General features: G+C 40.4%; 1 protein-coding gene across 1 annotated transcript in view; it reads right to left on the bottom strand.

Moving 5' to 3' along the window:
• LOC150081540 (uncharacterized) overlaps window positions 1-25,051 on the bottom strand; it is a 76,221-nt gene extending 51,170 nt beyond the window's left edge. The window contains exons 1-2 of the mRNA XM_090380239.1: window positions 24,980-25,051; window positions 2,597-2,768 (exon numbers count right to left, since the gene is read on the bottom strand). Coding sequence (XP_090236365.1) covers window positions 2,597-2,768; window positions 24,980-25,051 — 244 coding nt within the window. The remainder of the gene's footprint in view (window positions 1-2,596; window positions 2,769-24,979) is intronic.
• Window positions 25,052-26,983: the final 1,932 nt, after the last annotated feature.

Below are 26,983 nucleotides of genomic sequence, written 5' to 3' on the forward strand. Positions count from 1 at the left end.
TCCTCCTGTCCAATTTTGTCTTTTCTGACTGAAATTCCATGTCCTTATATCAGAATGCACCATATTTCCAATAACCATAGAATGTCTATGTTTGATGACCACCTAACTAGCACTTCATCAAAGTTGTTTACTATACTCCTCTCAATAGTGCATATACAAGTATACCTGCAACTGCTTTTACTCTTAGTAACCCTAACATAGGCCATGTATTTGCTTATACCATGAGTGTGCCCAGCAGGCCTTCAAATCCCCAACATCTTGCTTTCCAAGCTGCTGCATGTCCCTATAGGAGCAGTGCAAGTTAAACAAGAGTTTTATTCCATCCCCCCATCCTCAATAGCATCCTATTTGTCCTTTCTGTGTACATGTTACATTTAACATACTGAAATTCCACATTCCTTATATCTGAGTGCACCATATTTTTGATAACTGTAGAATGTCTAGATTTAATGAACGCCTAACCAGCAATTCATCAAAATTGTTTCCTATACTCCTGTCATTAGTATACACATTATGCATGCCTCTGTTTCTGTTATTACTAACTCTAAAACAGTCTGTGTATTTTGCTTGTACCACAAGGACTCCCCCCCCCCAGCACACCTTGTAATCCTCAACACCTTGCTTTCCAGGCTATTGCAAGTGCCAGTAGAAGCAGTAGAACCACTTTCACCTCTGCTTGTGCCTGTTGTCAGTCTGGCTATTAGTCTGCACATTCCCCTCCATCAAAGTAGCAATTTTCCTACTTGCTTAACACTGCCTCAATACCATTAGCAAATATTCTTGTATCCCTTCTATTTAAGTGTGTCCCATTCCTATAAAAACAGTTAACAAACAGTTGTGTTGAGAAAAATTTTACCCCATGAGCCTTGCACAGTTTGTTGTGACTGGCAAAGAAATTATACAAGTAGTAGTAGTAGTAGTGGCACATGATGCAAGAAAGCAAGTGTAGGAGCTTATGCAGCATCAGCCAAAAAAAAAAAAAAAATCACACCATTCCCTCCAAATGCCTGTCCAGTTCCTCCTTAAATTTATTTAACCTATCAACTTCCACAACGACAGATGGAAGTTTGTTCCAGCAATTAACCACCCGCTGGCTAAAGGCAAATTTCCGCACATCTATTCTACATCTGTCCTTTCTTAATTTGAACTTATGTCCCCGTAGGTTGGTAATCTGAACAAGTGGAAGGATCCCATCAGAATTCAGCGTGCTCAACCCATTCAAGGCCTTATAGACCTCAATCAGATCACCGCGCAGGTGCCTAGTCTCCAGCCACTGCAATTTGCAGAACTTAAGCCTCTCTTGGTAAGAGAATCCCTTCATTCCCCTCACCAATCGTGTTGCTCTTCTCTATACACGCTCAAGCAAATCTACATCCTTCCTAAAATGAGGCCTCCAGACCTGTACGCAGTACTCAAGGCGTGGCCTGACCATTGCCTTATACAGAGGGACAATCACCTCCTTTTCCCTGCTAGCAAAATTCCTATATATCATTGACAAAACCCCATGACCCGCCCTAGCAGCCTGTCTGCACTGCTCAGAAAACTTCATATCTGACTGCACAATTACTCCCAGGTCTTTTTCATTTTCTACCACCTTAAGTGTAGTACCACACAGTTGGTACGTTTCTCTGGGGTTACTTTTACCCATATGCAGTACTTTGCATTTGTCAAGGTTGAACTTCAGTTGCCACTTCTTAGCCCATCTGCCCAAATTATCTAGATCCTGTTGCAGTAGCACACTGCCATTACTGTCATTAACAACCCTGCCAACCTTTGTGTCATCTGCAAACTTCGACATTAAGCCTGATATACCTTCATCAATATCATTGATAAATACACAAAACAACAGTGGACCCAACACCGAACCCTGTGGGACTCCACTAATAACATTAGTCCACGAAGAGCAGCACCCATTGATTACCACCCTCTGTCTTCTCCCACTTAACCATCCTTTTATCCATTGTAGCAACTTACCCTTAATACCATTCTGCTCCAATTTGTACAGTAGTCTTTCATGCGCAACAGTGTCAAAAGCTTTCCTGAAATCAAAGTATATGATATCAAAATTATTTTTTGCATCCAGTTCCTTTGTGACCACATCATAATAACCAATCAAATTTGTCAGACAAGACTTTCCCTTAACAAACCCATGCTGTGTTTGAATTATTGCTGCAGTCTTGTCTAGATGATCCTGCAATGCATCTTTAACCAGCGACTCCATTATTTTACCCGGAACAGAAGTTAAAGTAACCAGCATCAAAATCATATTAGCTTTTGCTGAATGAAAATTTAGGGAAAACTAATACAGATTTTTTTTTCTTATCTTTCTTTTCTTTTTTTTTACAAATCAAAATGGACAGAGTCAAAGTGAATCTTAAAGTTTAAATAAATGATTTCACTTCATTTGTTTATGGTTAATACTTGCAAGCATTAATATTTGTTTCTTTTTTTTTAAATTCTACATTTCTAAAATTTTAAACTGATCACTTCAACAAAACATACTTTTAAAATTTGTCTTAGTATATAATTTAAGTATTTATCTCTTATTTTTCAAATAAAAAATTATTCTTGACAGTGTCATACAGCTTACACTTACCAGTATATTTCTGGACTTTTTCGAATGCTCTCTTTTTTACAGCAAAACTAGCTCCTGTAAGAAAACTTGAGGTCACAGATAAGAAAACGCCAACATAGAATTTATTTCTATATGTTTTGGTAGTATCACCGAAACTGTTGATATTGCTGAGATGAGCTTCAGTCGAATTAACCTAGTTAAATTAAATACATGGAGTTAATGGGGTTATCGTTACATAAACTCATTAAACATGTTGTATTTGTCAATTCTTTTAAATCCCACTATTCAAATGGTATTGCTTAATTACACTCATTAGCTTAAAAATTATAACCACCTACCTAATAGAATATTGGACCTCCATTCACTATGATGACTGCTTGCACCTAGCACAGCATTCACTGAGACCGTGGAAGGTGTTCTCAGGTGCACTGGACCTGCTGGACACAATGCCACGGAGTTTGGAAAGAGAGCAATGCACTAATGTGAATTGGTGCATGCTGCTTTCTACTGCATTCCATGGCATTGATATTGGGGAAATTTGGCAGCCTTATACAAGGGAATAATCACCTCCTTATCCCTGCTATAAAAATTCCTGTATATCATTGACAAGACAATGAAATATTTGAACATGATGCTTGAACCATTCCTGCACGGTGTGGGCCTTGTGACATAGTAGTAATCGAGGTATGTTGAGCAAGAAAGAAAGCTTATGTAGCATCAGCCCAAAATAAAAAAAAAAAAAAAAAACATTTCACACATCCATTCCCTCTAAATGTTTGTCCAGTTCCTCCTTGAATTTAGTTAAGCCATCAACTTCCAAAACGACAGATGTTTGTTCAAGCAATCAACTGCCCGCTGGCTAAAGGAAAATTTCCGCACATCTCTTCTATAACTGTCTTTCCTCAATTTGAATTTATGCTCCCTCGGGTTCATAATCTGAGCAAGAGGAAGAATCCCATCAGAATTGAGCCCAACCCATTCAAGGCCTTATACACCTCAATCAGATCACCTCACAGATGCCTAGTCTCCAGATGCTGCAGTTTGCAGAAATTAAGCCTTTCTTGGTAAGATCACCCTTTCATTCCATTCACTAACCTTGTTGCCCCTTCTCTATACTCATTCCAGCAGCTCTACATCCTTCTTAAAATGAGGCCTATAGACCTGTATACAGTACTCAAGGTGTGGCCTGACCATTGCCTTGTACAAGGGAATAATCACCTCCTTATCCCTGCTAGAAAAATTCCTGTATATCATTGACAAGACATCATGAGCTACTCTTGCAGACCGTCTGCACTGCTCAGAAAACTTCATATCTGCCTGCACAATTATCCCCAGGTCCTTTTCATTCTCTACTACTGTCAGTGTAGTCCCACACAGTTGATACGTTACTCTGGGGTTACTGCTTCCCATATGCAGAACTTTACATTTGTCAATGTTAAACTTCAGTTGCCACCTCTCAGCCCATCTGCTCAACTTTTCTAGACCCTGCTGCAGCAGTGTCATTAACAACCCTTCCGACCTTTGTATCGTCTGCAAACTTCAACATTAATCATTGATAAACATACAAAACAACAGTGGGCCCAACACTGAACCCTGGGGGGACTCAACTAATAACATTAGTCTATGAGGGCATTGTCTTGTTGAAAGAGTCCAGCGCCATCTGGATACATGATTGCAGCGTGGTCTGAAACAATTCCAAGGTGGGATCTGTCAGTGAATATGTGTTCAATGGTACTGGTGGAGTCCCAGTGAAGTCCATGAAAAAATCCCCCAAACCATGATACCATTGCGGCTGGCCTGTTTTCATCCAACCGCTGCAGTTGTTCACCTGCTTGGCATCAAATATGCACCTAACCCATCCATCAGCAATATGGGTAGCAGTAACCGCAGAGAAATGTACCAACTATGTGGTGTTACACTCAGGGTTGTTGTTGTTGTTGTTTGGTTTTTAGGAGCATTAGCAACTAAGGCCATATTGCTCCGGGAATATGTGGTGGTCATTCCCTTGACCTTTCCGCATCCTCCGTATTTGGTGGTGACGGGCTCGAACCCCGGTCTAATCAAGTGTTACACTCAGGGTAGTGGAGAATGAAAGAGACCTGGGGGTAATTGTGCAGTCAGATATAAAGCCTTCTGAGCAGTGCAGACAAGCTGCCAGAGTAGGTCATGGGATCTTGTCAATGATATATAGGAATTTTGCAAGCAGGTATATGGAGGTGATTATCCCCTTGTATAAGGCAACGGTCAGGCCACACCTAAAGTACTGCATACAGGTCTCGAAGTCTCATTTTAGGAAGGATGTAGATTTGCTAAAACAAGTACAGTGAAGGGCAACAAGACTGGTGAAGGGAACAAAGGGGTACTCTTATGAAGAAAGGCTAAAGGTCTGCAAACTGCAGCTTCTGGAGACTAGGCACCTTCAAGCTGATCTGATTGAGGTGTATAAGGCCTTGAATGGATTGAGCATGCTCAATGCTGATGGGATTCTTCCTCTTGCTCAGATTACAAACCTGAGGGGACATAGATTCAAACTGAAGAAAGACAGTTGTAGAATAGATGTGTAGAAGTTTCCCTTTAGCCAGCAGGTAGTTGACTTCAATTTATTTAAGCTATCAACTTCCACAACGACAGTTGTGGAAGTTGATAGCTTAAATAAATTGAAAGCAGAACTAGATAAACATTTGGAATGAATGGATCAGTGAAATGGAAAGGGATTTTTTTTTTGGCTGATGCTGAATAAGCTTGCTTTCTTGCATCATGTGCCTCTACTAATGCTAAATAAATATTTATGCTGATTTTGTATATAAATATTATTAAAAAAATTTATATATATATATATATGTTCGTTGCTATTAATTACTTCCATTTTCAGGTTTATTTCAAAATTTATTTCAAATTTTGCACACTTCACAGCATGCAAAATTTGAAACTACCTATCTTGCTTTTGCAGTTTAGGGGCCATTTTGAGAGAATATTGGGTTTCATTTTCTCGTCTTTACTCTGTGAAAACAGTAATAAATCTTTCAAAGACAACTAGGGTAAGCCAAATAGTTATACAGTGGCAGGTACTCTGACAGATTTTTGCATGCAATTTCTATATGAAGACTATAACAAAAACACTTCAGAAACTATTACAGTAAAAGTTGGACTATGTTTAGGAAGGTGGAAAAAAATTTCAGTTTTTTAATCGCTGATTAACAGTTAATGTGGAAACATTGTTTTCAAGGGCTTTCAAGTTATTTTCAGATTACCAGTCTGGTGATCCACCACTACCACCAGGTTAAAATCCAAGTAAACAGTGTAGAAATTATTTCCTATGTCCAGCTCATGAGTAACTAAAGAAAACAGTGTTGTGTATCCTTCATAATCCGATTTCTGCCTTAATGTCCCTTTATTATACTCATTATCATTACCTCCATATTTCTCACCACTGAAATCAGATTGGCTAGTCTGTAGTTATGCATTTCCCTCTGAGAATCACCTTATGTACTAGTGATGCATTGGTACCTCTCCATCCCAGAAGAATCTTTCTTAAGTCCAGTGATATTTAACGTTTATGGTTCAGGGCTTTATTTTGGCACCTCCCTCAAAATGACTGGATACAAGCCATCAAATCCAGTAGTTCTTGCCTTTAAGCTCAAAAGGTTTTCTGATAAACAGTCATCTGCAATAGGGCTGTAGTCAGGGCCAAATTTACATATAAGCTAAACAAGCTACAGCTTAGGGCCTCACATTAGAAGGGGTCTCACTCTATCTTAAAAAATCCGTTTTTAATATTGTCTGTATGTCACTGCCTCATACATGTTATAGATTAGGGCCACAACAAGTTTAAATCCGGCCCTGGCTGTAGTGGCGGATATACGCCATATATCCTCTGGATTTTTTTAGGTGAATAACATTTACCTTCTTGTTTTTGAAAGACTTAAAAAAACAAATATTATTAAAATATTTACCGAAAATTAAAAAGTAAATAAATTTATTAGAATTTTATCCTTAGGCAATGTTTACAGTTTTATTTTTTTTAATAAAGGGGTTGTTAAAATTAAATTATTCCTGTGTGTGTGGGGGGCTCTGGAGCGAGTTCTAAGGCTCATACTGAAGAGAAATTTGGACAACAGGTACAATAAACAATGCACTCACCATTTATTGGAAAAAAAAAATTAGTTACAAAATCTGTCACTATATGGCACTGTGGCGGTACAAATCACTTGAACAGTGCTACAATTGTTCAATGTGTCCTCCATTTTGGTCAACAACAGTTTCCATTCGAAGAACAGCATTTTCTATTAACATGTACAGTGGGATCAACTGACGATGATACCAACAGCAAATTCTTAGTGGGAAGCATTCAAGGAATTAATCGTGGAAGCTACTAAACATTTCATACCTATTAAGAAATATTGTTCAAGATTTAGGCCTAAATGGTTGTCAAATGAACTAATGAGACTTGTGGCAGAGAAGAAAAATGCATGTGATGCATATAAATTATAAGGCGACACAGAAGCCCATGGCAGATATAAGCTAGTCTGCAATCAAGTCACAAAGGAGGTTAGGCAGAGGAAGGCAGATTACGAGAAATCTTTGGCAAAAGATGCTAAGAAAAACAGCAAGGATTTCTTTACTTATATAAACTCTAAAAGGAAGGGGATGAATCAGATTGGTCCACTTGATATCGATGGTTCAACTGTTGATGATGTTGCTCAGATAGCAAACAAACTGAATGGTTATTTTGCATCTACATTCACACATGAGGAGTTATTAAAGGTTGAAAATTCCAGAAGGTTATCAAATTGTAGAAGGGTGCTTAATGAGTATGTAATAAGTGAGAGCAAAGTGGAGGAGAAATTGTTGAAATTACACATAAGAAAGGCACCTGGGGTGGATGGGATCTATCCAGTTATATTAAAGGAAGCAGCAAAGGAAGTAAGGAAACCCTTAGCCATAATTATGAGCATCCTTGGACTCGGAGGGGGGGGGGGGGCACGGACTGGAGATGTACAATTGTATCCCCCAATTCACAAAGGGGGATGGAAGGGTGACACGAGTAATTACAGACCTGTTAGTTGAACTTCTCTTCCAGGTAAAATAATGGAGTCACTGGTTAAAGATGCATTGCAGGATCATCTAGACAAGACTGCAGTAATAATTAAGACGGCATGGGTTTGTTAAAGAGGGATCTTGTCTGACAAATCTGATTGGATATTATGATGTGGTTACAAAGGAACTGGATGTAAAAAATAATTTTGATATCGTATACTTGGATTTCAGAAAAGCTTTTGACACTGTTGCACATGGAAGACTACTGTACAAATTGGAGCAGAATTGTATTAAGGGTAAGTTGCTATAATGGATAAAAGGGTGGTTGAGTGGGAGAAGACAGAGTTGTAATCAATGGGCACTGCTCTTCATGGACTAATGTTATTAGTGGAGTCCCACAGGGTTCGGTGTTGGGTCCACTGTTGTTTTGTTTATTTATCAATGATATTGATGAAGGTATATCAACCTTATTATAGAAGTTTCCAGATGATACAAAGGTTGGCAGGGTTAATGTTAATGACAGTAATGGTAGTGTGATACTGCAACAGGATCTAGAATGGGCAGATGGGCTGAGAAGTGGTAACTGAAGTTTAACATCGACAAATGCAAAGTACTGCATATGGGTAGATGTTGTTGTTATTTGGTTTTTAGGAGCATTAGCAACTAAGGCCATATTGCTCCAGGGATATGCGGTGGTCATTGCCTGACCTTTCTGCATCCTCTGTATTCGGTGGTCACGGGCTCGAACCCTGGTCTAATGAAGAAGAGTGTGCTACACACTGCTGCTCCTGCCCACCTGGCTACGGAGGCACTGCATATGGGTAGAAGTAACCCCAGAGGAACGTACCAACTGTGTGGTACTATACTTAGGGCGGTAGAAAATGAAAAAGATCTGGGAGTAATTTTGCAGTCAGATATGAAGTTTTCTGAGCAAATCAAATATACTATCAGAACAGCAACAATGCAGCTGCGGCTATCAGAGAATTCCAACGTCAGAAGCGCATAAGGCGTGGACATGTGACTGTTTGTGCTGTCCGCAAAATCATTGTGAAATTTGAAGCAATAGAACATCTTGGTGTTCAACCAGATAGAGGTCGAAAACAAGTGGACTCCTCTCATGTTGAAGTTGTGGGTATGGCTGTCATGGATTTTTCAAGTCAAACTCCATGTGGTAGCGCAAGTCTGCCAGCTGTTTCTTGTGAAGTGGACATGCCGTATTAAACTGTAAGACTAGTAATGCGTCAGATGTTGTGGTACTGTCCTTACAAGATGCACATGCTACAGCAGCTAAAGCATGGTGATACAGATATTCGGTTCACATACGCACTTCAGTTTCTGGTGCAAATGACAGTGGATATCACCTGGTCATGGAACATCCTTTGGAGTGATGAAGCCCACTTCTGCTTAAATGGACAAGTGAATATGCACAACTGTCACATTTGAGCAACAGAAAACCCTCGGGTTATCCAAGAGGTCCCATTGCATTCTCCAAAAGTGACAGTGGTGTGGAGTTACGGCCACATTCATGATTGGGTCATATTTTTTTGAACAGGTAACACTGATTGTACGCCACACCTGTTCCGTCACTGAACAGTGATATTTTGAAATGTTGGAAAATTTTGCAATACTAGAGCTGCAACAACATAGGTGCCTTCAGGATACCATATTCATTCAAGATAGTGCGTAACCCCACATCTACCATTGTGTCCAAAGATTGCTAAGGCAACACTTTACAGACAGATGGGTTATCAGCCATTGTTTCCAGACATCTTGGCCACCCAGATCACCGGACCTCACTCCATTCAACTTCTGTTGTGGGGTTTTTTGAAGAACCAGGTGTATCGGGAAGGATGTCAAACTCTGGCAGATCTGAAGGACAGCATTAGACGTCATGTGCTGGCTATTTCGGTTGATATGTTAAGTTTCGCTGTAGAAAATGCTGTTCTTTGAATGGAAACTGTTGTCAACCAAAATGGAGGACACATTGAACAATTGTAGCGCTGTTCAAGTGATTTGTATTGCCACAGTGCCATATAGTGACAAATTTTGTAACTAATTTTTCTTTTTCCAATAAATGGTGAGTGCATTCTTTATTGTATGTTGTCCAAATTTCTCTTCAGTACGAGTCTTAGAACTCGCTCCAGAGCCCTCTACATAGGCATACTTTAATTTTAACAACCCTGTATATATATATATATATATATATATATACATACACTGAGTGATCACTGAATTATGACAACCACTATGAAAACTGAATGCGACCTGTTGACCACGTGAGGTATGAGAGTGTGCAGTTAGTCAACCTACATAGCATAAATAAGGTGTCAATAATGGTTCATTAGGTAGTAAAATTCCGAGATTGATGGGTAAAAGGAAGGATTTATCATAAAGGAAGGATAAAGGACAGATTGTGGGAGCTCGACTAGCTGGTGCCTCGATTTCCCAAACGGCTGCACTGGTGGGGTGTTCGAGAGCTGCCATTATTAAAGTGAACCAGGACTGGCATCAACATGGTCAAACAATGACCCGATGGAAAAACTGCAAAGGTCAGCGAAACGTTGATGTTAGAGGTGTGCCGGGTCTGACAACTCGTACAGGTGAACAAGTGCAGCACTGTTGAAGAGTTGACTACCCAAAACAACATGAGCCAAACCGGAACAATATCTGGCATGACCATGCGTCGCACGTATGGGCTATACTAGCAGACGACCCCTATGGCATCCTCTCATAACCAAGGTTCATCGGCGTAAAAGACTCACCTGGTGCAAAGCGCATGCAAGTTGGACGTTAGAAGACTGGAAGGTGTGCTACTCGGATGAATCACGTTATTTACTCCACTCCATGGATGGTCGTGTACAGATTTGGCATCAACAACATGTGGCTCTTCATCCATCATGCATGTTATCAAAAGTGCAGGCCAGTGGAGGCGGTTGTATGATGTGGGGCATGTTTCACTGGCAGGAACTTGGACCCCTGGTGCATGTGTAACAAACGTATACTGGTCTCCGCTATCGTCAACTGTTTGCTGACTGTGTACATGCCACTATGTTACACTTTATCCCGAATGGCAATGGTGTCTTCCAAGATGACAGGGTGCCGAGCCGCCGGGCACTTGATGTGCAGGAATGGTTTGAGGAACACAGTTCTGACTTCCAGCATATCGATTGGCCTCCAAACGTCCCCGATATCAAACCCATAGAGCACTTGTGGGACACTGGAAAATCATATCAGGCGTCTGGATACATCAATTACCCCATACCTGCATTACTCGCCGCATTACAGATAGCTTGGTTGGCCATAACTCCCAAAAGCTTTTGACATCTTGTTGAATCAGTACCACATTGGATATCTGCTGTACAGAGGGCAAAAGGAGGACCTACGAAGTATTAGGTAGGTGGTCATAATTTAGTATACAAAGAGGTATACAATTGATGAAATGGTTGCAGTGAATGGAGGATTAATAAATCAGGTATGATAAATGCACCTAGAAGTGCAAACTAGCATTAAAGGATCCAAGAATATATAAAAGTTATATTAATATTTTGAATTAAGTATGCATAAATGGATGTGAAAGTTACACAAAATGCCAGTAACTAGAACGTAGAAAACCAGTAACTAGAACTGAGGAAAGTAGAAAAAGAAGTATAATAGATTTATGAAAGGCGAAAGAATGTTAATATCCTAGAGGGTATGATGAATTAAAAAAATTATAGGCTGAATTGCCAAGCCCATATAAAGTGGGGGAACTGTAAAGTAAAATTAATACATCAAAATACTAATAACATGAAAATGAAAATAAAAATAAAATGATGTAGCTGTCATTAGATATGGGGGGAAACATTTTTAGTAAATGGTCTAATATAGGTAATGCAAAAATGCTTGATCTGATGTCAGCTGAAATAAATATTGATACATGATCAGGTATTTCATCAGTGAACAACACCCGACCATGTATCAGGAACTGCATTTCTATACTTGTCCATCGCAGTAGAAGAAAAGTGAAAGGCCAAAAAAGCAACGAAAGTGATTTTTTTTTTTTTTAGTTGTTGGCGCATCGGCTTCTGTGGCCATATTGCACCTCACAAGGTTTTTGCATTTTCTACTTTGATCCAAGCCCGAGGGGGGACTGGAATTCGCGACCTTTGGGTTGCTCGGCAGGCACTTTACCCACCCGGCTAGCCCGGTCGGCCAATGAAAGTGAAATTAGCACTTTCTAATACAGTATGGACAAGGTAGTCCTAACGCAGTGTAATTTATATAGGTAAAAATATGTATCGAGTTGGGATAAAAATGTTTAATATAAATACATAGAATTTAGTGTAGGATTTAATTTTGCGTAGACAAGCAATCAATATATTTTAAAAAATAGATTTAGAACAAGCAAATGGTGTAAGGGTATTAAATTGAGGATGGGTAAGGGAAAAAGGAGTATTTTAAATAAATAAAGACGAAAAATGGCAATAGAAGTAGGAAAGTTCGTGTCACCCTTGTATTATACTAATAATTTAACGAACGGGAAGAATTTTAGAATTAGACAGCAGAAAGATAAAAAGCATAGAAAAAATTATTAAATAACATTAAGCTTGCTGGGATTGTGAAGCCCAACCTTATAGTAAAGGGCTCTGGTATTTGTAAGCGTTTTGCTTTTTATTAGTACAGTACTTATCTCTAAACTATTGCGCTCATCAGTCCAGGGACTCACATCTGGTGAGTATGGGCTTGGCACACCCAGGGTCCTGAGCTGGATATCATCATTCTTCTCTTTCTTGGTGATTCCCTTCTACTTCTGACTCTCTCTCTCTCTCTCTCTTTCCCTTAGGGTAACTCGGGAATTTTTTTTTTTTTTTTGACTGGTGCAGCATAAGCTTCAGGCTTCCTTGCACCATGCAGCTAATAATAATAATTGCATTTCCAAAAGAAAATATTCGCTCGCAACCAGCGTTATGGACCAACCCGGAATTGCAAATAAATATGATCATAATCTAATAAATTCGGTCTTTTGTTCAAGGTATTCTATTTTTTTAAGTACTCATGTCCATTTTACAACAACTAGGTGTATTCCATTCTTTATTATTTTAAATTTCGTTTAAAGCAATTTTTTTTAAAACACCAAACTGATCATAATAAATTTTCATCAAACTTAATTTCAGTTTGTTTTTTTTTAATTATTCCAGAGAAGTTGATATATCCTCCCATTTCGGAATGTTTTTCATTAGCATCCATTTCATTAGAACTCGAATTGTTCTGGGGATTTCAACCAATTTTCTAAATAATTTTTAGCCGTGGAATAAAAATCTGTGATTTCGTTTTTAAACTTATGAACGTTTTGGTTTTCTATATCACACTGAATACTTCCTCAAATGGCAGAAATTGATCAGATATTCTATTATCTAACATCTTAATCATTTCTTCAACAATTATTTTAACCTCTAAAACAGTTATATTTGTTTTTTCAATTTTTAGTATCTGCTTATTGAAGAAACTGAGAAAGCTGTGGGCAGTCCACAAATATGCTTCTCCCAATAGATCATTAAAAAAATTTTCTCAATAAAAACGGGAAGCTTTTCTTCGGATAAAAAAAAAAATTTTATCCGAAGAAAATTTTTAAAATGCATTCACTTGCAGGAAATAATGACAACCGGCGAGTTTTAGAGCGAGAGAGCAATTTTTTATACTCTGCATCAACGTAGCACAAAATTCCTTCCGTTCGAACAGTATATGTGTGAAAATAAGAAAATATTTTTATAACTACCAATTACATGTCAACTGCTAGTCTTCCTGCTCCCAATTGAGCATAATTATGAAATCTCTGCGCTATACGTACATCCGACATCTTTGATATTGGAATTAAGAAAATTTTGGAGCCGAGAAAATATGTTGCACTAGCCTCTTCTGTTGATCCCTCCAAAATTAACATTTGTATTGTCAGCTCCAAATGCAATACACTTTTCTTTGGGGATATTATTTTCCTTCAGAGAAGTAAGAATGTAGTTGGCGATAGTTTCTGATGTCTCATCGAGTAAACAATTCATTTTAAGAAGTTTAGTTTGCATACCATTTTTCTCGTTCAAATAATGCAATAACACTGATCACCCTAGCAACTAGGAACCTGGCGAACCACGTGACCGACTGGAGGGTGGAAGACGCTTGGACCACCTCGGACCATCGAGTCATCACCTGCAAAGTAACAAGAACGCTGCCAAGAACAACAGCAAATATACAAACACCCCACAGATACGCAGTTGCCAAGGCAGATTGGCCCCAATACAAAGAGCTACTAACTACAGCGGTTAACAACAAACCTCCGTCCCTAGATCCACAGAATAATCCGAACGAACTGCAGAAGGCAATTACTAAATTGATGATAGATATCAGCAACCAAACTATCAGGAAGAAACATCCCCGACTGGGCGCAGTCCCCTGGTGGACCTGGGACATTGCCATGCTCCGGCGACAAATGAACAAGAGTAGGAAGGACTTCCAGAGGGCCCGAAGAACATGGCCAGCAAATGAGGTTGAAGCCCTGAGGCAAATATATAGACAAATAAGAAACCGGTACACTGACGGCATAAAGACAAGTAAAAGACGCTCTTGGGAGTCCTTGGTCTCCACAGCAGGGAACAATGACCCCTGGGGCATTGTCTACAAAGTAACAACCAATAGACTGCCTAGGGGGGGAGGTGATTTCTACCACTAGGACTCGGCAGGGAGATCTCACCACAACCTGGGAGCAGTCGATGAATAACATACTCGACAGAATATATCAAAAACCAAATATGTTAACTATGCCAGGTCAGAAACAGACATGCGACAGAAACGATAACTACAGAAACCAGGCGATTGAGCCTCCCTTCACCCTGGATGAACTCAGCGTGGCCGCTAGTAGGGTCAGAAATAGAAAATGCCCGGGCCTCGATCTTATTGAGCCTGAAATACTCAAGAAAACCGTGGAATACAATCCGCACCTACTCCTAACACTATACAATAGATGCTTGGAAACAGGACATTTCCCAACTGCATGGAAAACAGCAAATTTAAAACTAATACTGAAAAATCCTACCAAAAATCCAGAATTTCTGGATTCATATCGACCCATCGCACTGCTCCCAGTGGCAAGCAAATTGTTTGAAAGATTACTCCATGTGAGAGTTATAAAACACTATGAAGCGGCAGGCCTACATGCCAGAAATCAGTATGGCTTCAGACCAGGATCCTCAACCGTGGACGCACTGGGAAACTTGCTAAGGATTTTTCAGGATTGTAGACGAAAGTATCTGCTGCTCATCTCTGTTCACTTTGCTGGGGCGTTTGATTCACTTTGGTGGCCAAGCGTCCTGGCAAGGTTGAGGGAGGCTGAGGTGCCTCTTAACCTCTACAAAGTAATCGAAAGCTATTTAACATAAAGAAGAGTGGAAATCAATGTACACTATAAAAAAATAACAAGAGAGGTGTACATAGGATGTCCGCAGGGGTCGGTGCTTGGGCCGCTTCTGTGGACAATGGTCCTCGATGAATTCCTGACTACGGACCTGGGTTCTGTGGCAGTACACGCCTTCGCGGACGACTTGACATTGACGGTGGAGGCGGACTCCAGGGCCCAATTGGAGACGCTGGCAAATCAGGCACTGCAGCGGCTGCAGCAATGGGCATCAAAGAACCAGCTGAAAATATCGTCAGACAAGACCTCATCGATCCTGCTAAAGGGGACTCTGCAACTACGACGACCCCCGCAAATTAAAATCAACAATGTAACAATCAAATTTGTGAGCCAACTGAAGTATCTGGGCGTTATCCTTGATAAAAACTTGACGTTCCAGCCGCATCTGAAATACATCAGAAGAAAAATCAGAGGATACTCTGGACTGGTAACCAGAATCACAAGGAAAGATTGGGGACTCAAGAAAAAAGCACTGATGCTTTACTATAAAACAACCTTCCTGCCTGCAATCACCTATGCTGCAGCGGTGTGGTATCCAAAAACGACACTGGTAGTCAACAAAAGAACACTAGAAATGACCCAAAGGACCATACTGCTATCAACAACGCGCGCCTGCAGCACGGTAAGTACCCCAGCTTTGCAGGTACTTGCTGGAGCGCTCCCTCTGGACCTGGAGGCAGTTCAGGCGGGGATACTGTTTTTGCTGGCCAGGGGTGTGGCCGCTACCCACCAAGGATACACGACAGACCCGGCGGGCAACCTAAAACACGAAAAAAATAGGCTACAGACCCACCTCCTAGATCTTTGGCAGAGAAGATGGACAGAGACTACAAAAGGCGAAGTAACAAAAAGATTTCTACCAGACCTCCAGAAAATATACCCAAAGCAGCCACCGTGGTACTTCCCAGGGTACCATATGACAACACTATTAACCGGACACGGACCCTACAAGGAGAAGCTGTTTGGCTTCCGACTCGTTGAGGACCCCAACTGCATATGTGGGGAAAGTGAAAGCTGGAGCCACATAGTCTATGATTGTCAACACTATGAAGACCTCAGAGGGCTACTAATAACAAGGTTAAGATACTTCCCAAAAGGACTGGAGCACCACTTCCTGGACACTGAGGATGAATATAGGGCACTCTCCCAGTATGCGCAAGACTTATTCACCAGGAGAAAAACACTAATAGCTATCTACAGCAACGTACACAGAGATTGACAAAAATCGGCGCCAAATGTGACAAAAAAAACTGAAACCCTGCAGAGGACCAGTACTTGGACAAGAAGAGTGCTGATCACACGGAAGAGAAAAGCAAGGACGGGGGAATGCAGCACAGACAGTAGAGAACAGACTAAACGCAGCACAGTTGCAAACAGCTTGATGTCGATCTGAAGAGGACACCCTCGCCCTCTTCACCTATTATTCCCACTTCCTTGGGGGGGAGGGGACATTTTTTGTTCCTTCTCCTCCACCCCCAAACTTCTACTCTGGTGGGGCATGGGCATGCCCCACTGAAAACTGGGGCTATCTACTCTATTGGCCCCATATTTCTGTCTTTTCCCCCCAATCTTCGGTCTCCCTCCCCTCTCTACCTTCATCATAGCGAAAGCCCCACACGTCAAAAACTTAATATGATAAAATTACCTTACGCCCAAAACTCGGCCTAGCAAACCAAAGCGACATTACCCCAGCGCAGATTTTTTATTTACTTATATATATATATTTTTTTTTTTGTTTTTTATTATTATTATTTTTTTTTAATTTTTTATTTTTTTATTTTATTTTATTTTATTTATTTATTTATTTATTTATTTTTTTTTTTTAAGGTCCTAGCCGCCGAAATCCCAGGAAATTAAGCGGCAGGACCTGCCAGAGTGAATCTACAGCTACTGGGTTCCTGGTCTGCCTCCACGGGGCGTAAGTGGGACAACGTTGGGCCTCAATAGGGGTCCAATGGCTAAATGACCAGATGAACAACGGTACAGAACACAACACATGAACAATTCCCACACACTTTTAAATCTCTGGCATTTCCCAGTGAACTGGTTCACCACAATGAAAGCAACGCGGAGATGGGGGAAACCCCTGGTGCCGTAAGACAACAACACACACTTACACTTACACTTACACTAACACTGGAAATGCATTCTCCGATTTATGGTTGCTTGCATTGGCGGAAATTCGAATGAATTCAGTACTGTTGACATCTTTTAAAATTTCGTTAAGTGAATAAGGAGCCAGTATATTCTTTATTAGTGCAGTTGTTTTCATTCGTGCATTGGAAAATTTTTGTGCAATTTTTGGGTCATCAAAAAGTTGACTGAAAAGGCTTCAGGAACAATCAGCACTTCTAAATGACTAATGATGTTTAATTAAATGCTACGCCGTCGTGAGTACAGCGATGGCTACCTTGTCATGTTCACTTAAATTTTCTTTGACAAAGAAGTGTTCCAATATGGATGATGATGCAGTTGCTTGAAATTTGAATGCGCGTTTTTTAGTATTAACGTGATCTTTGAAATCACATCTCCCACCGTGACTTATGTTGATAAAACACGAGCACATCATACTGCATTCAGCCTCATTTTCATGTCTTCCCTTTTTTATAAAACCCCACTGGGAATCCTCTTTTAAAAAAACGAACCTAAGGGGGCATAAATTCAAATTAAGAAAGGACAGATGTAGAATAGATGTGCGGAAATTTGCCTTTAGCCAGCGGGTGGTTATTGCTGGAACAAACTTCCATGTGTCGTTGTGGAAGTTGATAGGTTGAATAAATTTAAGGAGGAACTGGACAGGCATTTGGAGGGAATGGAGTTTTTTTTTTTTTTTTTTTTTTTGGCTGATGCTGCATAAGCTCATACACTTGCTTTCTTGCATCAAATGCCACTGCTACTACTACTAATACTACTACTAATGACCACCGCATACCTCGCAGCAACATGGCCTTAGTTGCTAATGCTCCTAAAAAAAACAACCAAAAAATAACATCATACGTGCATACACGAGAAAGGAAGGCCTGATAATCAATGCCACCTCCTCGATTATAAATACGTTTTTTGACCATTATAAAGTTTATAGTGAGATGGCCGACAAACCGGCGACGTATAGGCTGTGACTGACGACGCAATTGAAGATAATGCTACGAACTCTGCTACTATTTTTTGATCGTGCCCAAATAAATTTGTACAAAAATGTTCATAACAAGAAACCAGGAGACATTTAAGCGTCCCGGAAAAACTTTCGGGACACCGGGATAGTTTCACATCAACCGGGACGTATGGACGCCCTAACTGCTAGGACTAATAGTCTCTCAGCTCTCGAAATGGTTATAAATTAACAAAAGAAGCCTTAAGTAGTCCTTTGATATGGGCCAAAGCAATCTATATTTAGCTCTCCCCCCACCAATAAGATATTGACTCGAACTTGCAGGTTGGTTACTCACAGACTAGTAAGACTTGTGGATTTATTAGATGACTGATTTCTACAGAAACGTGTTAGACAGGCAACAAGAGGGATAATACTCTTGATCTAATTATCAGCAGTGATTATTCATGCATTAGGAATCTGCAGATAAAAGAACCACTGGGTGGCAGTGATCACAGTGTGTTCATTTGGAATTTATTTAAAGATGTAGCTACCGTAAAGGGAAGGGGGTTTGCTTTTGTAAAGGTAACTACAGTGTCCTCAGATAGTTTGTAAATTCTACAGGGTGTTTCAGTTAAACGTTTCAGAACTTCTAAGAGGGGTAGGGTACATCCTGACAACTCGAAATCATATAGCAATGTGGGGTCGGAAATGCTTTCCTGAAGCGGTGTTGTACACAGAAGCACCATAAAGAAAAGAGACCGTAAGTGAGAAATCGTTTTAATAATACATGAAAAGAAGCAAAAGGTACATGGATTAAAGTAAGTGTTCGAAGTTTCTTCCACGGGCTACAATGCACGCCTCACATCTCCGACGCATGGACATCCGAACATTCTGGAATACTCCAGGCGAATTTCGAATTTCTTCGGCAGCTACTGCGATTCTTGCAACCAGCTCCTCAGCATTGTCAACAAGGGTGTCATAAACTAGCGATTTCATATGACCCCAGAAATAAAAATCAAGACATGATAGGTCGGGTGACCGAGCAGGCCAACGCACGGGACCACCACGTCCGATCCACTGTTGACCAAATGTGACATCCAGGTAGTTACGAACATCTCCGCTATGGGCAGGGGCTCCATCGTGTTGGAACCACATTGTCTGTTGCGTCGATGCAGAAATCTGTTCATCTCTCAAAAGTTGTGGCAATACTTGCTGCAGAAAGATCAAGTAGATAGGTCCGGTTAGACGACACGGTAACAGGTAAGGTCCGATGAGGTGATCTCCCATAATACCGGCCCATACATTGACCGAAAATCGAATCTGTGCTGCACGACGTCGTATTGCATGCGGGTTCTCGACCGCCCAGATATGGTCGTTATGCGTGTTGAAAATTCCTTCCCTTGTGAAGGAATTTTCACGGTCATATGAAATCGCTAGTTTATGACACCCTTGTTGACAATGCTGAGGAGCTGGTTGCAAGAATCGCAGTAGCTGCCGAAGAAATTCGAAATTCGCCTGGAGTATTCCAGAATGTTCGGATGTCCATGCGTCGGAGATGTGAGGCGTGCATTGTAGCCCGTGGAAGAAACTTCGAACACTTACTTTAATCCATGTACCTTTTGCTTCTTTTCATGTATTATTAAAACGATTTCTCACTTACGGTCTCTTTTCTTTATGGTGCTTCTGTGTACAACACCGCTTCAGGAAAGCATTTCCGACCCCACATTGCTATATGATTTCGAGTTGTCAGGATGTACCCTACCCCTCTTAGAAGTTCTGAAACGTTTAACTGAAACACCCTGTATACAGTGGGCTCAATTGATGATGTTGCCAACAGCAAATTCTAAATGGGAAGCATTCAAGGTATTAATCATAGATGCTACTAGGCTTTTCATGCCAACTAAGAAATACTCTTCAAAGTATAGGCCTAAATGTAAAACCGCATAGAAATTATCAGGTGACACAGAAGCCTATCGTAGATGTAAACTAGACTGAAATCAAGTCACGAAGGAGGTCAGGCAAGCGAAGACATATAATGAGAAATGTTTGGCAAAGATGCAAAGGAAAATAGCAAAGATTTCTTTCCTTATGTAACCTCTAGAAGGAAGAGGATAAATGAAATTGGCCCACTTGATATTAGCATTAGCATTAGCATTAGCATTAGTAGAGGCATTTGATGCAAGAAAGCAAGCTTATGCAGCATCAGCCAAAAAAAAAAAAAAAAAAAGTAACATAAATAAATAAAAATAACCACTTCCACTTCACCCCTCTGTTCGTTCGAAATACCTGTCCAGCTGAGCCTTAAACTTATTTAGGCTATCAACTTCCACGACAAGGGATGGAAGTCTGTTCCACCCACCAACCACCCGCTGGCTAAAGGCAAATTTCCGCACATCTATCCTACATCTGTCTTTCCTCAATTTGAATTTATGCCCTCTCAGGTGATTTTTCTGAGCTAGAGGAAGAATCCCATCAGCATTGAGCATGCTCAAACCATTCAAGGCTTTGTACACCTCTATCAGATCACCCCGCTGGTGCCTGGTTTCCAGACACTGTAATTTGCAAAACTTAAGCCTTTCTTCGTAAGAGAACCCCTTTGTCCCATTCACCAATCTAGTTGCCCTTCTCTGTACTCGTTCCAGCAGCTCTACATCCTTCCTGAAATGAGGCCTCCAGGCCTGTATACAGTACTCTAGGTGTGGCCTGACCATTGCCTTATACAAGGGAATAATCACCTCCTTATCCCTGCTAGAAAAATTCCTATATATCATTGACAATACACCATGAGCTACTCTTGCAGCTCGTCTGCACTGCTCAGAGAACTTCATATCTGCCTGCACCACCACCCCCAGGTCCCTTTCATTCTCTACCACTGTCAGTGTAGTACCACAGAGTTGATACGTTGCTCTGGGGTTGCTGTTTCCCATATGTAGTACTTTACATTTGTCAATGTTAAACTTCATTTGCCACCTCGAAGCCCATCTGCTCAACCTTTCCAAATCCTGTTGCAGCAGCATAGTGTCAGTAGTGTCCTTGACAACCCTGCCAACCTTCGTATCGTCTGCAAACTTGGACATTAAGCCTGATATACCATCATCAATATCATTTATAAATACAGAAAACAATAAAGGCCCCAATACTGAACCCTGAGGGACTCCACTAATAACATTAGTCCACGATGAGCAGTGTCCATTGATTACCACTCTCTGTCTTCTCCCCCTCAACCACCCCTTTATCCATAGCAGCAACTTGCCTCCAATGCCACACTGCTCCAATTTGTGCAGCAGTCTTCCATGTGCAACAGAATCAAAAGCCTTTCTAAGATCCAAGTATATAATATCAAAGTTATTCCCTGCATCCAGTTCTTTTGTGACTGCATCATAGTATCCAATCAAATTGGTCAGGCAAGACTTCCCCTTAACAAAACCATGCTGTGTCCTAGCTATAACTGAAGTCTTGTCTAGATGATCCTGCAGTGCTTCTTTCACCAGTGCCTCCATTAATTTTCCGGGAACAGAAGTTAAAACTCACAGGTCTATAATTACTTGTGTCAGCCTTTGATCCCCCTTTGTGAATTGGGGTCAAATTTGCACATCTCCAGTCAATGGGTACCTCCCCTGAGTCCAAGGAAGCTCTCATAATTATGGCTAAGGGTTTGCTTACCTCCTTTGCTGCCTCCTTTAATATAACTGGATAGATCCCATCCACCCCAGGTGCCTTTCTTGTGTTTATCTTCAACAATTTCTCCTCCACTTTGCTCTCAGTTATTACAAGATTCTATAGCTTACTGCTAGAGTTGAATACACCTCTGGCATTCCCCTCGCTGAATAACTCCTCATGTGTGAATGTCGATGCAAAATATTCATTTAGTTTGTTAGCTACCCGAGCAGGGTCATCAACAGTTGACCCATCGATCTCAAGTGGACCAATCTGATTCATCCCCTTCCTTCTAGAGTTTACATAAGTAAAGAACTCTTTGCTGTTTTTCTTCGCATCCCTTGCCAAGGATCTCTCGTAATCTGCCTTCGCCTGCCTAACCTCCTTTGTAACTTGGTTACAGATCAACTTGTATCTATCATAGGCATCCGTGTCACGTGTTAATTTGTATGTATCCCATGCATTTTTCTTCTCTGCCATATGCCTCATTAGTTCATCTGACAACCATTTAGGCCTAAACCTTGAACAATATTTCTTAGTTGGTATGTAAAGCCTAGTAGCTTCCACGATAAGTTCTTTGAATGCTTCCCATTTTGAATTTGCTGTTGGCAATATCATCAGTTGATCCCACTGTATAGAATTTAAATACTGTCTCAGTCCATTGTAGTCGCCTTTACGAAGGCAATACCCCTTCCCTTTACCCCTAATGGTAGTTACCTCTTTGAGTAACTCCCACTTCAGCACACTGTGATCACTGCCACCAAGTGGTTCATTTATCTGCAGATTCTTAATGCATGAAGAATCACTACTGATAATTTTGATCACTACTGATAATATTGACGAACCTACTCGGGTTGCTAACAAAGTGAATGATTATTTTGCCTCTACATTCACACATAAGGTATTCTTCAGGGAAGGGAATGCCTTATCAATCCCTAATAGGGAGTTAAATGATTTTGTAATAACTGAGATGAAAGTGGAAGAAAGCGCTTTAAAGTTAAGGCACCTAGGGTGTATGAGATCCACCCAGTTACATTAAAGGAGACAGAAAAGGAAGAAATCAAACCCATAATTATGAGAGTATCGTTGGATTCAGGGGGTCCTTACGGACTAGAGATGCGCAAATGTATCTTTTACACATTGTCATCGTTACTGAAAGAACGAATGCCATGCAATACATTTTCTAGACAAGTGTATTTTCTGTTTCAGCGTGACAATAATGCACTATATGCTCACAGCCTGTAGTGACTTGGTTTATAAGCATTGGTGTATAAATCCTTCAGTGGCTTACCCAGAGTCCCATTTAACTCCTTTGGCCCGACCTGAAACTGAAAAGTTAAGTTTCAGGTCAACATACCTACAATCAGTAGCTAAATTGACTGCTGTTGAAGGCAGAGAGTTGTCCGATTACTTTTGGCAATATGGTGTATGTACATAAAACGTTATACTGTATTTTTGCCCCACCGGAGAAGACTAACTTTCCCCGAGCATAAAGGACCTTTATAAAGTTTCCCAGCTTGCTAATGCTAAAATCGGACTAGTCTGTTCGTGGGCGCAATATGTAAACTGCACACGGACTATAGTTAATAAGCGTTGACTGTTATAAACGCTATATTTGGCGCGAGGAACTTTTATGGACTTTTTTTCACTCTATAGCTGAGTTTGTCAGTCTTAGGCGACTACAGAAACTCGAATTTGTCGTTCAAAAAAACAAGCAAACCGAGCAGAGAAATGCAGTTTAAGGACATGATACACAAGGATAGATGAGGTAATTCTCGGGTGGCACGAATATGAGGAATTTTTTTTTTTTTTTTGTAATGATTTTTCTAAAGGAAGATGGGATATGAACATAGTGGGATCAAAAGTTAACAAATAATGTGCATTTAATCCGCTGTGCCACAAAAATAAGTAGATAAAATTTGTATCACTTCTTTGGTGATCAAAACTCTGAGCAACTAAGCTCCTTTGGTATAAATTTAATTACAAAAATCTATGTTGAGCGAAGTGGCAGACGTTCTCAGTGAGTTCGAACGCGGTCAACTAGTTAGCTGCCACATTGTAATTTAGTTAGATTTCGGAGTTCCTAAGGTCTCAAGTACCATTGTAGAGAACATCATACAGAAAGGAAAGACGAAAGGAGATTGCAAAAATTGATTTGTCATCTGGGTAACTACTTTTTTTGAGTAGAATGCTTCAGAACGGTTATTTCTGTTGTCAAGAAAAATCACTGTTACAACTGCAGCAATAATCAGAAGTAGGACAGGGGAAACAGCTAGTGCAGTCTCTCTCTCTCTCTCTCTACCTCTATAGCTAAAGTTATAATTCATGAAAACCATCCCGATGTAGAATATTGCGCCCTCGAATGTAGCACAGTTGGTGTAATTATCGTTCCCCTACACCACCTGGAAAAGGCCTGAGTTCGAATCCGTCAATGAAGCGAGGAATTTTTATGGATCTTTTTCACAAAGTGGCTGAGTTAGTCGGTCTCAGGCGAGGGCAGCATGTTTTTTTCTCTCTCCCGAAACTGTTTTTCGTCAAGCAAACAGGAAATCGACGAGAGAACACACGTAATTTAGAGACATTATACACAGTAAATATGGTATAAGTTGCTGATGAGCCTGAAACCACACACACAACAACCAACCTCCACTCAGGGGCTCACATCTGCCGAGTATGAGCTTGGCACACCCAGGGTCCTATGCTGGATATCATTATTCTTCTTTCTTGGTGATTCCTTTCTACCTCTCTTCCTCTCAGGGTAACTTGGAAAATTTTTTTGGCTGGTGCAGCATAAGCCTCAGGCTTCCTTGCACCATATGGCTAATGATAATAAACCTAGGATATTGCATTGCTATGGTTTTCATGGAAGAGTTATGGAGCACAGACCAATGATTTTAAAAGTCAATAGTTTGGGGTAGTTTCTTCGAGCATATTCCATCTTACTCGAAGAAATTGGCATTTCCACTACTCCAGCGTTTCATCATTGAAGTGGTGGAAATGCGTTCCACCACTCCAGTGATGAAACGCTGTTTCAATCTGGACATAGGGATAACCAGAAGCGCCCATCGCTGTGATGCTTTCATTAAAATCAAGAAATAAAAATTTAAACGAAGATAACTATTTTGTCTTTCAGTAGTTAGAGTATAAAAAGTTATAATAAACTCCAAAGTTTACTTACTGAATGCGAATTATCCGTTATGGTATCACGAGGTACAATGAGATCTGAAAAATTATGCTCCATGACATACATCTTTGTATCACTTGGAGCACTTTTATTTCTTGGACCTCTTGTATATATCACTCCCTTGTCTATCTGGAGTTGTATTTCATACCAGCCAAACAAAATTCCTAAAATTGCTTCTCAATGAGCAAAGTTCATTTGATTACAACAATAGCAAAATTAGTTGCAGTCCTATTGTTCATACCTACAGCGATAACAATTGAATTAGGCAGAATAGTTATTAGAAATACTGTATGTAAGACCGTATTTTAAAAATTTGGTAAAAGAAAAGATAAATCGCATATATTTTATCCATAAACATATGAATATGATTGATCATTAAGTAAAAGACATACCAACGAGGTATATATAAAAAATTCTGTAATTTTACTCTAAAAAACTTGAGTGAACAGTTTGGGTTACTAACCTAATCACCTTCAAATACTTTCCTTCTGCGCATGTTCGCTCTCTCTTTTGTCTCTCTCTCTCTCTCTTTCACACACACCCACGTTCCATTTCTCCTCCCAAGCTTTGGAACATTCTGTAAAATCGTGATTTTTAGCGCACATAGGTTAGACGATCGGGGGCGGGAGTAGGGAGGCTGCTGCATGATATTTTTTTTTTTTTTTTTTTTGCAGCCAAGAACTATTATCGCTGGGTGCAGGATCCAGTCATGCTTCCATTCTCACACAAACGCATCAAAACCTCAACGTAGTAAGCAGCAGTAATGCTTTTCCTCTAGTCACAAATTCCTGGTGCATTATGTCCTCATCGTCTAGAAAAACGATCAGCATGACTTTGACGTTGGATTTTGTTGCACGAGACTTCTTGGACCGTGGGGACATTTTTGTGTGCCATTCGGATGATTCCACCTTGGTCTTGGGAGTCGTAGACGAACACCCAGCTCTCCTCCACACTGATCAGTTTTCTTAGGTAGCTCGGATCCTGTGTAGATTCTTCTAAGAAATAACCTGCAGTCCATTTGATCGTCTGACGGTAAACGTGGAACAAACTTTGCACACATGCGACGCATCCCTAAATCTTGTTTCAGGATTGTATGTTCTGAGTCTACAGATAGTCCAACTTCATGGGCAGTAGCGTAGCTACCCTTTTTCGAGTCCGGAGGCAAAGAACACGTTCGGGCCCCTACTTTGAATTGCAAAAAGAGGAGACAATTTCCTTGCCTGCCTATATGGTAGCTACGTCACTGTTCATGAGTCATCTTAACAACAGTCATTCGTCTATCAATTCGCACGAGTTCTTTCACTTTCGTGATATCGAAGGGTGTCCGCTATGAGATTCATCTTCCAGTTTCCTATTCGCTTTTAAGCAGATTAAGCCACTTGTTAACTGCTGTTTTCTTCAAAGCATCATCTCCATAAACTTTCTGTAATGTTTGCAGTCTCTATAGCGCTTTTCCTCTAAAGAACTTCATGAGAGCACGCTGATTAAATAGCGATATTTCGCAATCAGCTGTGACACACGAATGAAATGGTCAAACCAGTTTCCACATGGCATGCGTGCGCACAAAGGTCAATGCCCCACGAAACCTTACGGCCGAAGCGCAATTCATGTAAATATCAGCGTACGATTCTGGGAACTTTTTGGATGTACTACGTATGTCGAATGCACTGCATGTTTGGATGATATTTCTAGGAACGTTGGATGTTGTAAATAAATGCCTCTATTTCGTAATCTTAAATCCGGAATTCATTTGGTACCTATATAAGGCAATATCGGAAACTCTGACATAATGAAACATCAAATTGAGTCTTTTTGCGTTTCAAATACATTTCTCATATTTTATATTTACTTTGTCTCTAATTATAATATCAGAGTACATATTTATTTACTTTTAGATTGACATACTCTCAATTAGGCTCGTTCTAGGTTTATTATACAGTCTAAGCTTTGTATAACGAAACCCCCTCCCCCCCTAGGGGAATGAGAAAACGGGCGTAT

Source organism: Mastigoproctus giganteus, chromosome 8 (assembly GCF_048544385.1).
Source record: "Mastigoproctus giganteus isolate SK-2022 chromosome 8, ASM4854438v1, whole genome shotgun sequence".
Taxonomy (NCBI): Eukaryota; Metazoa; Arthropoda; class Arachnida; order Uropygi; family Thelyphonidae; genus Mastigoproctus; species Mastigoproctus giganteus.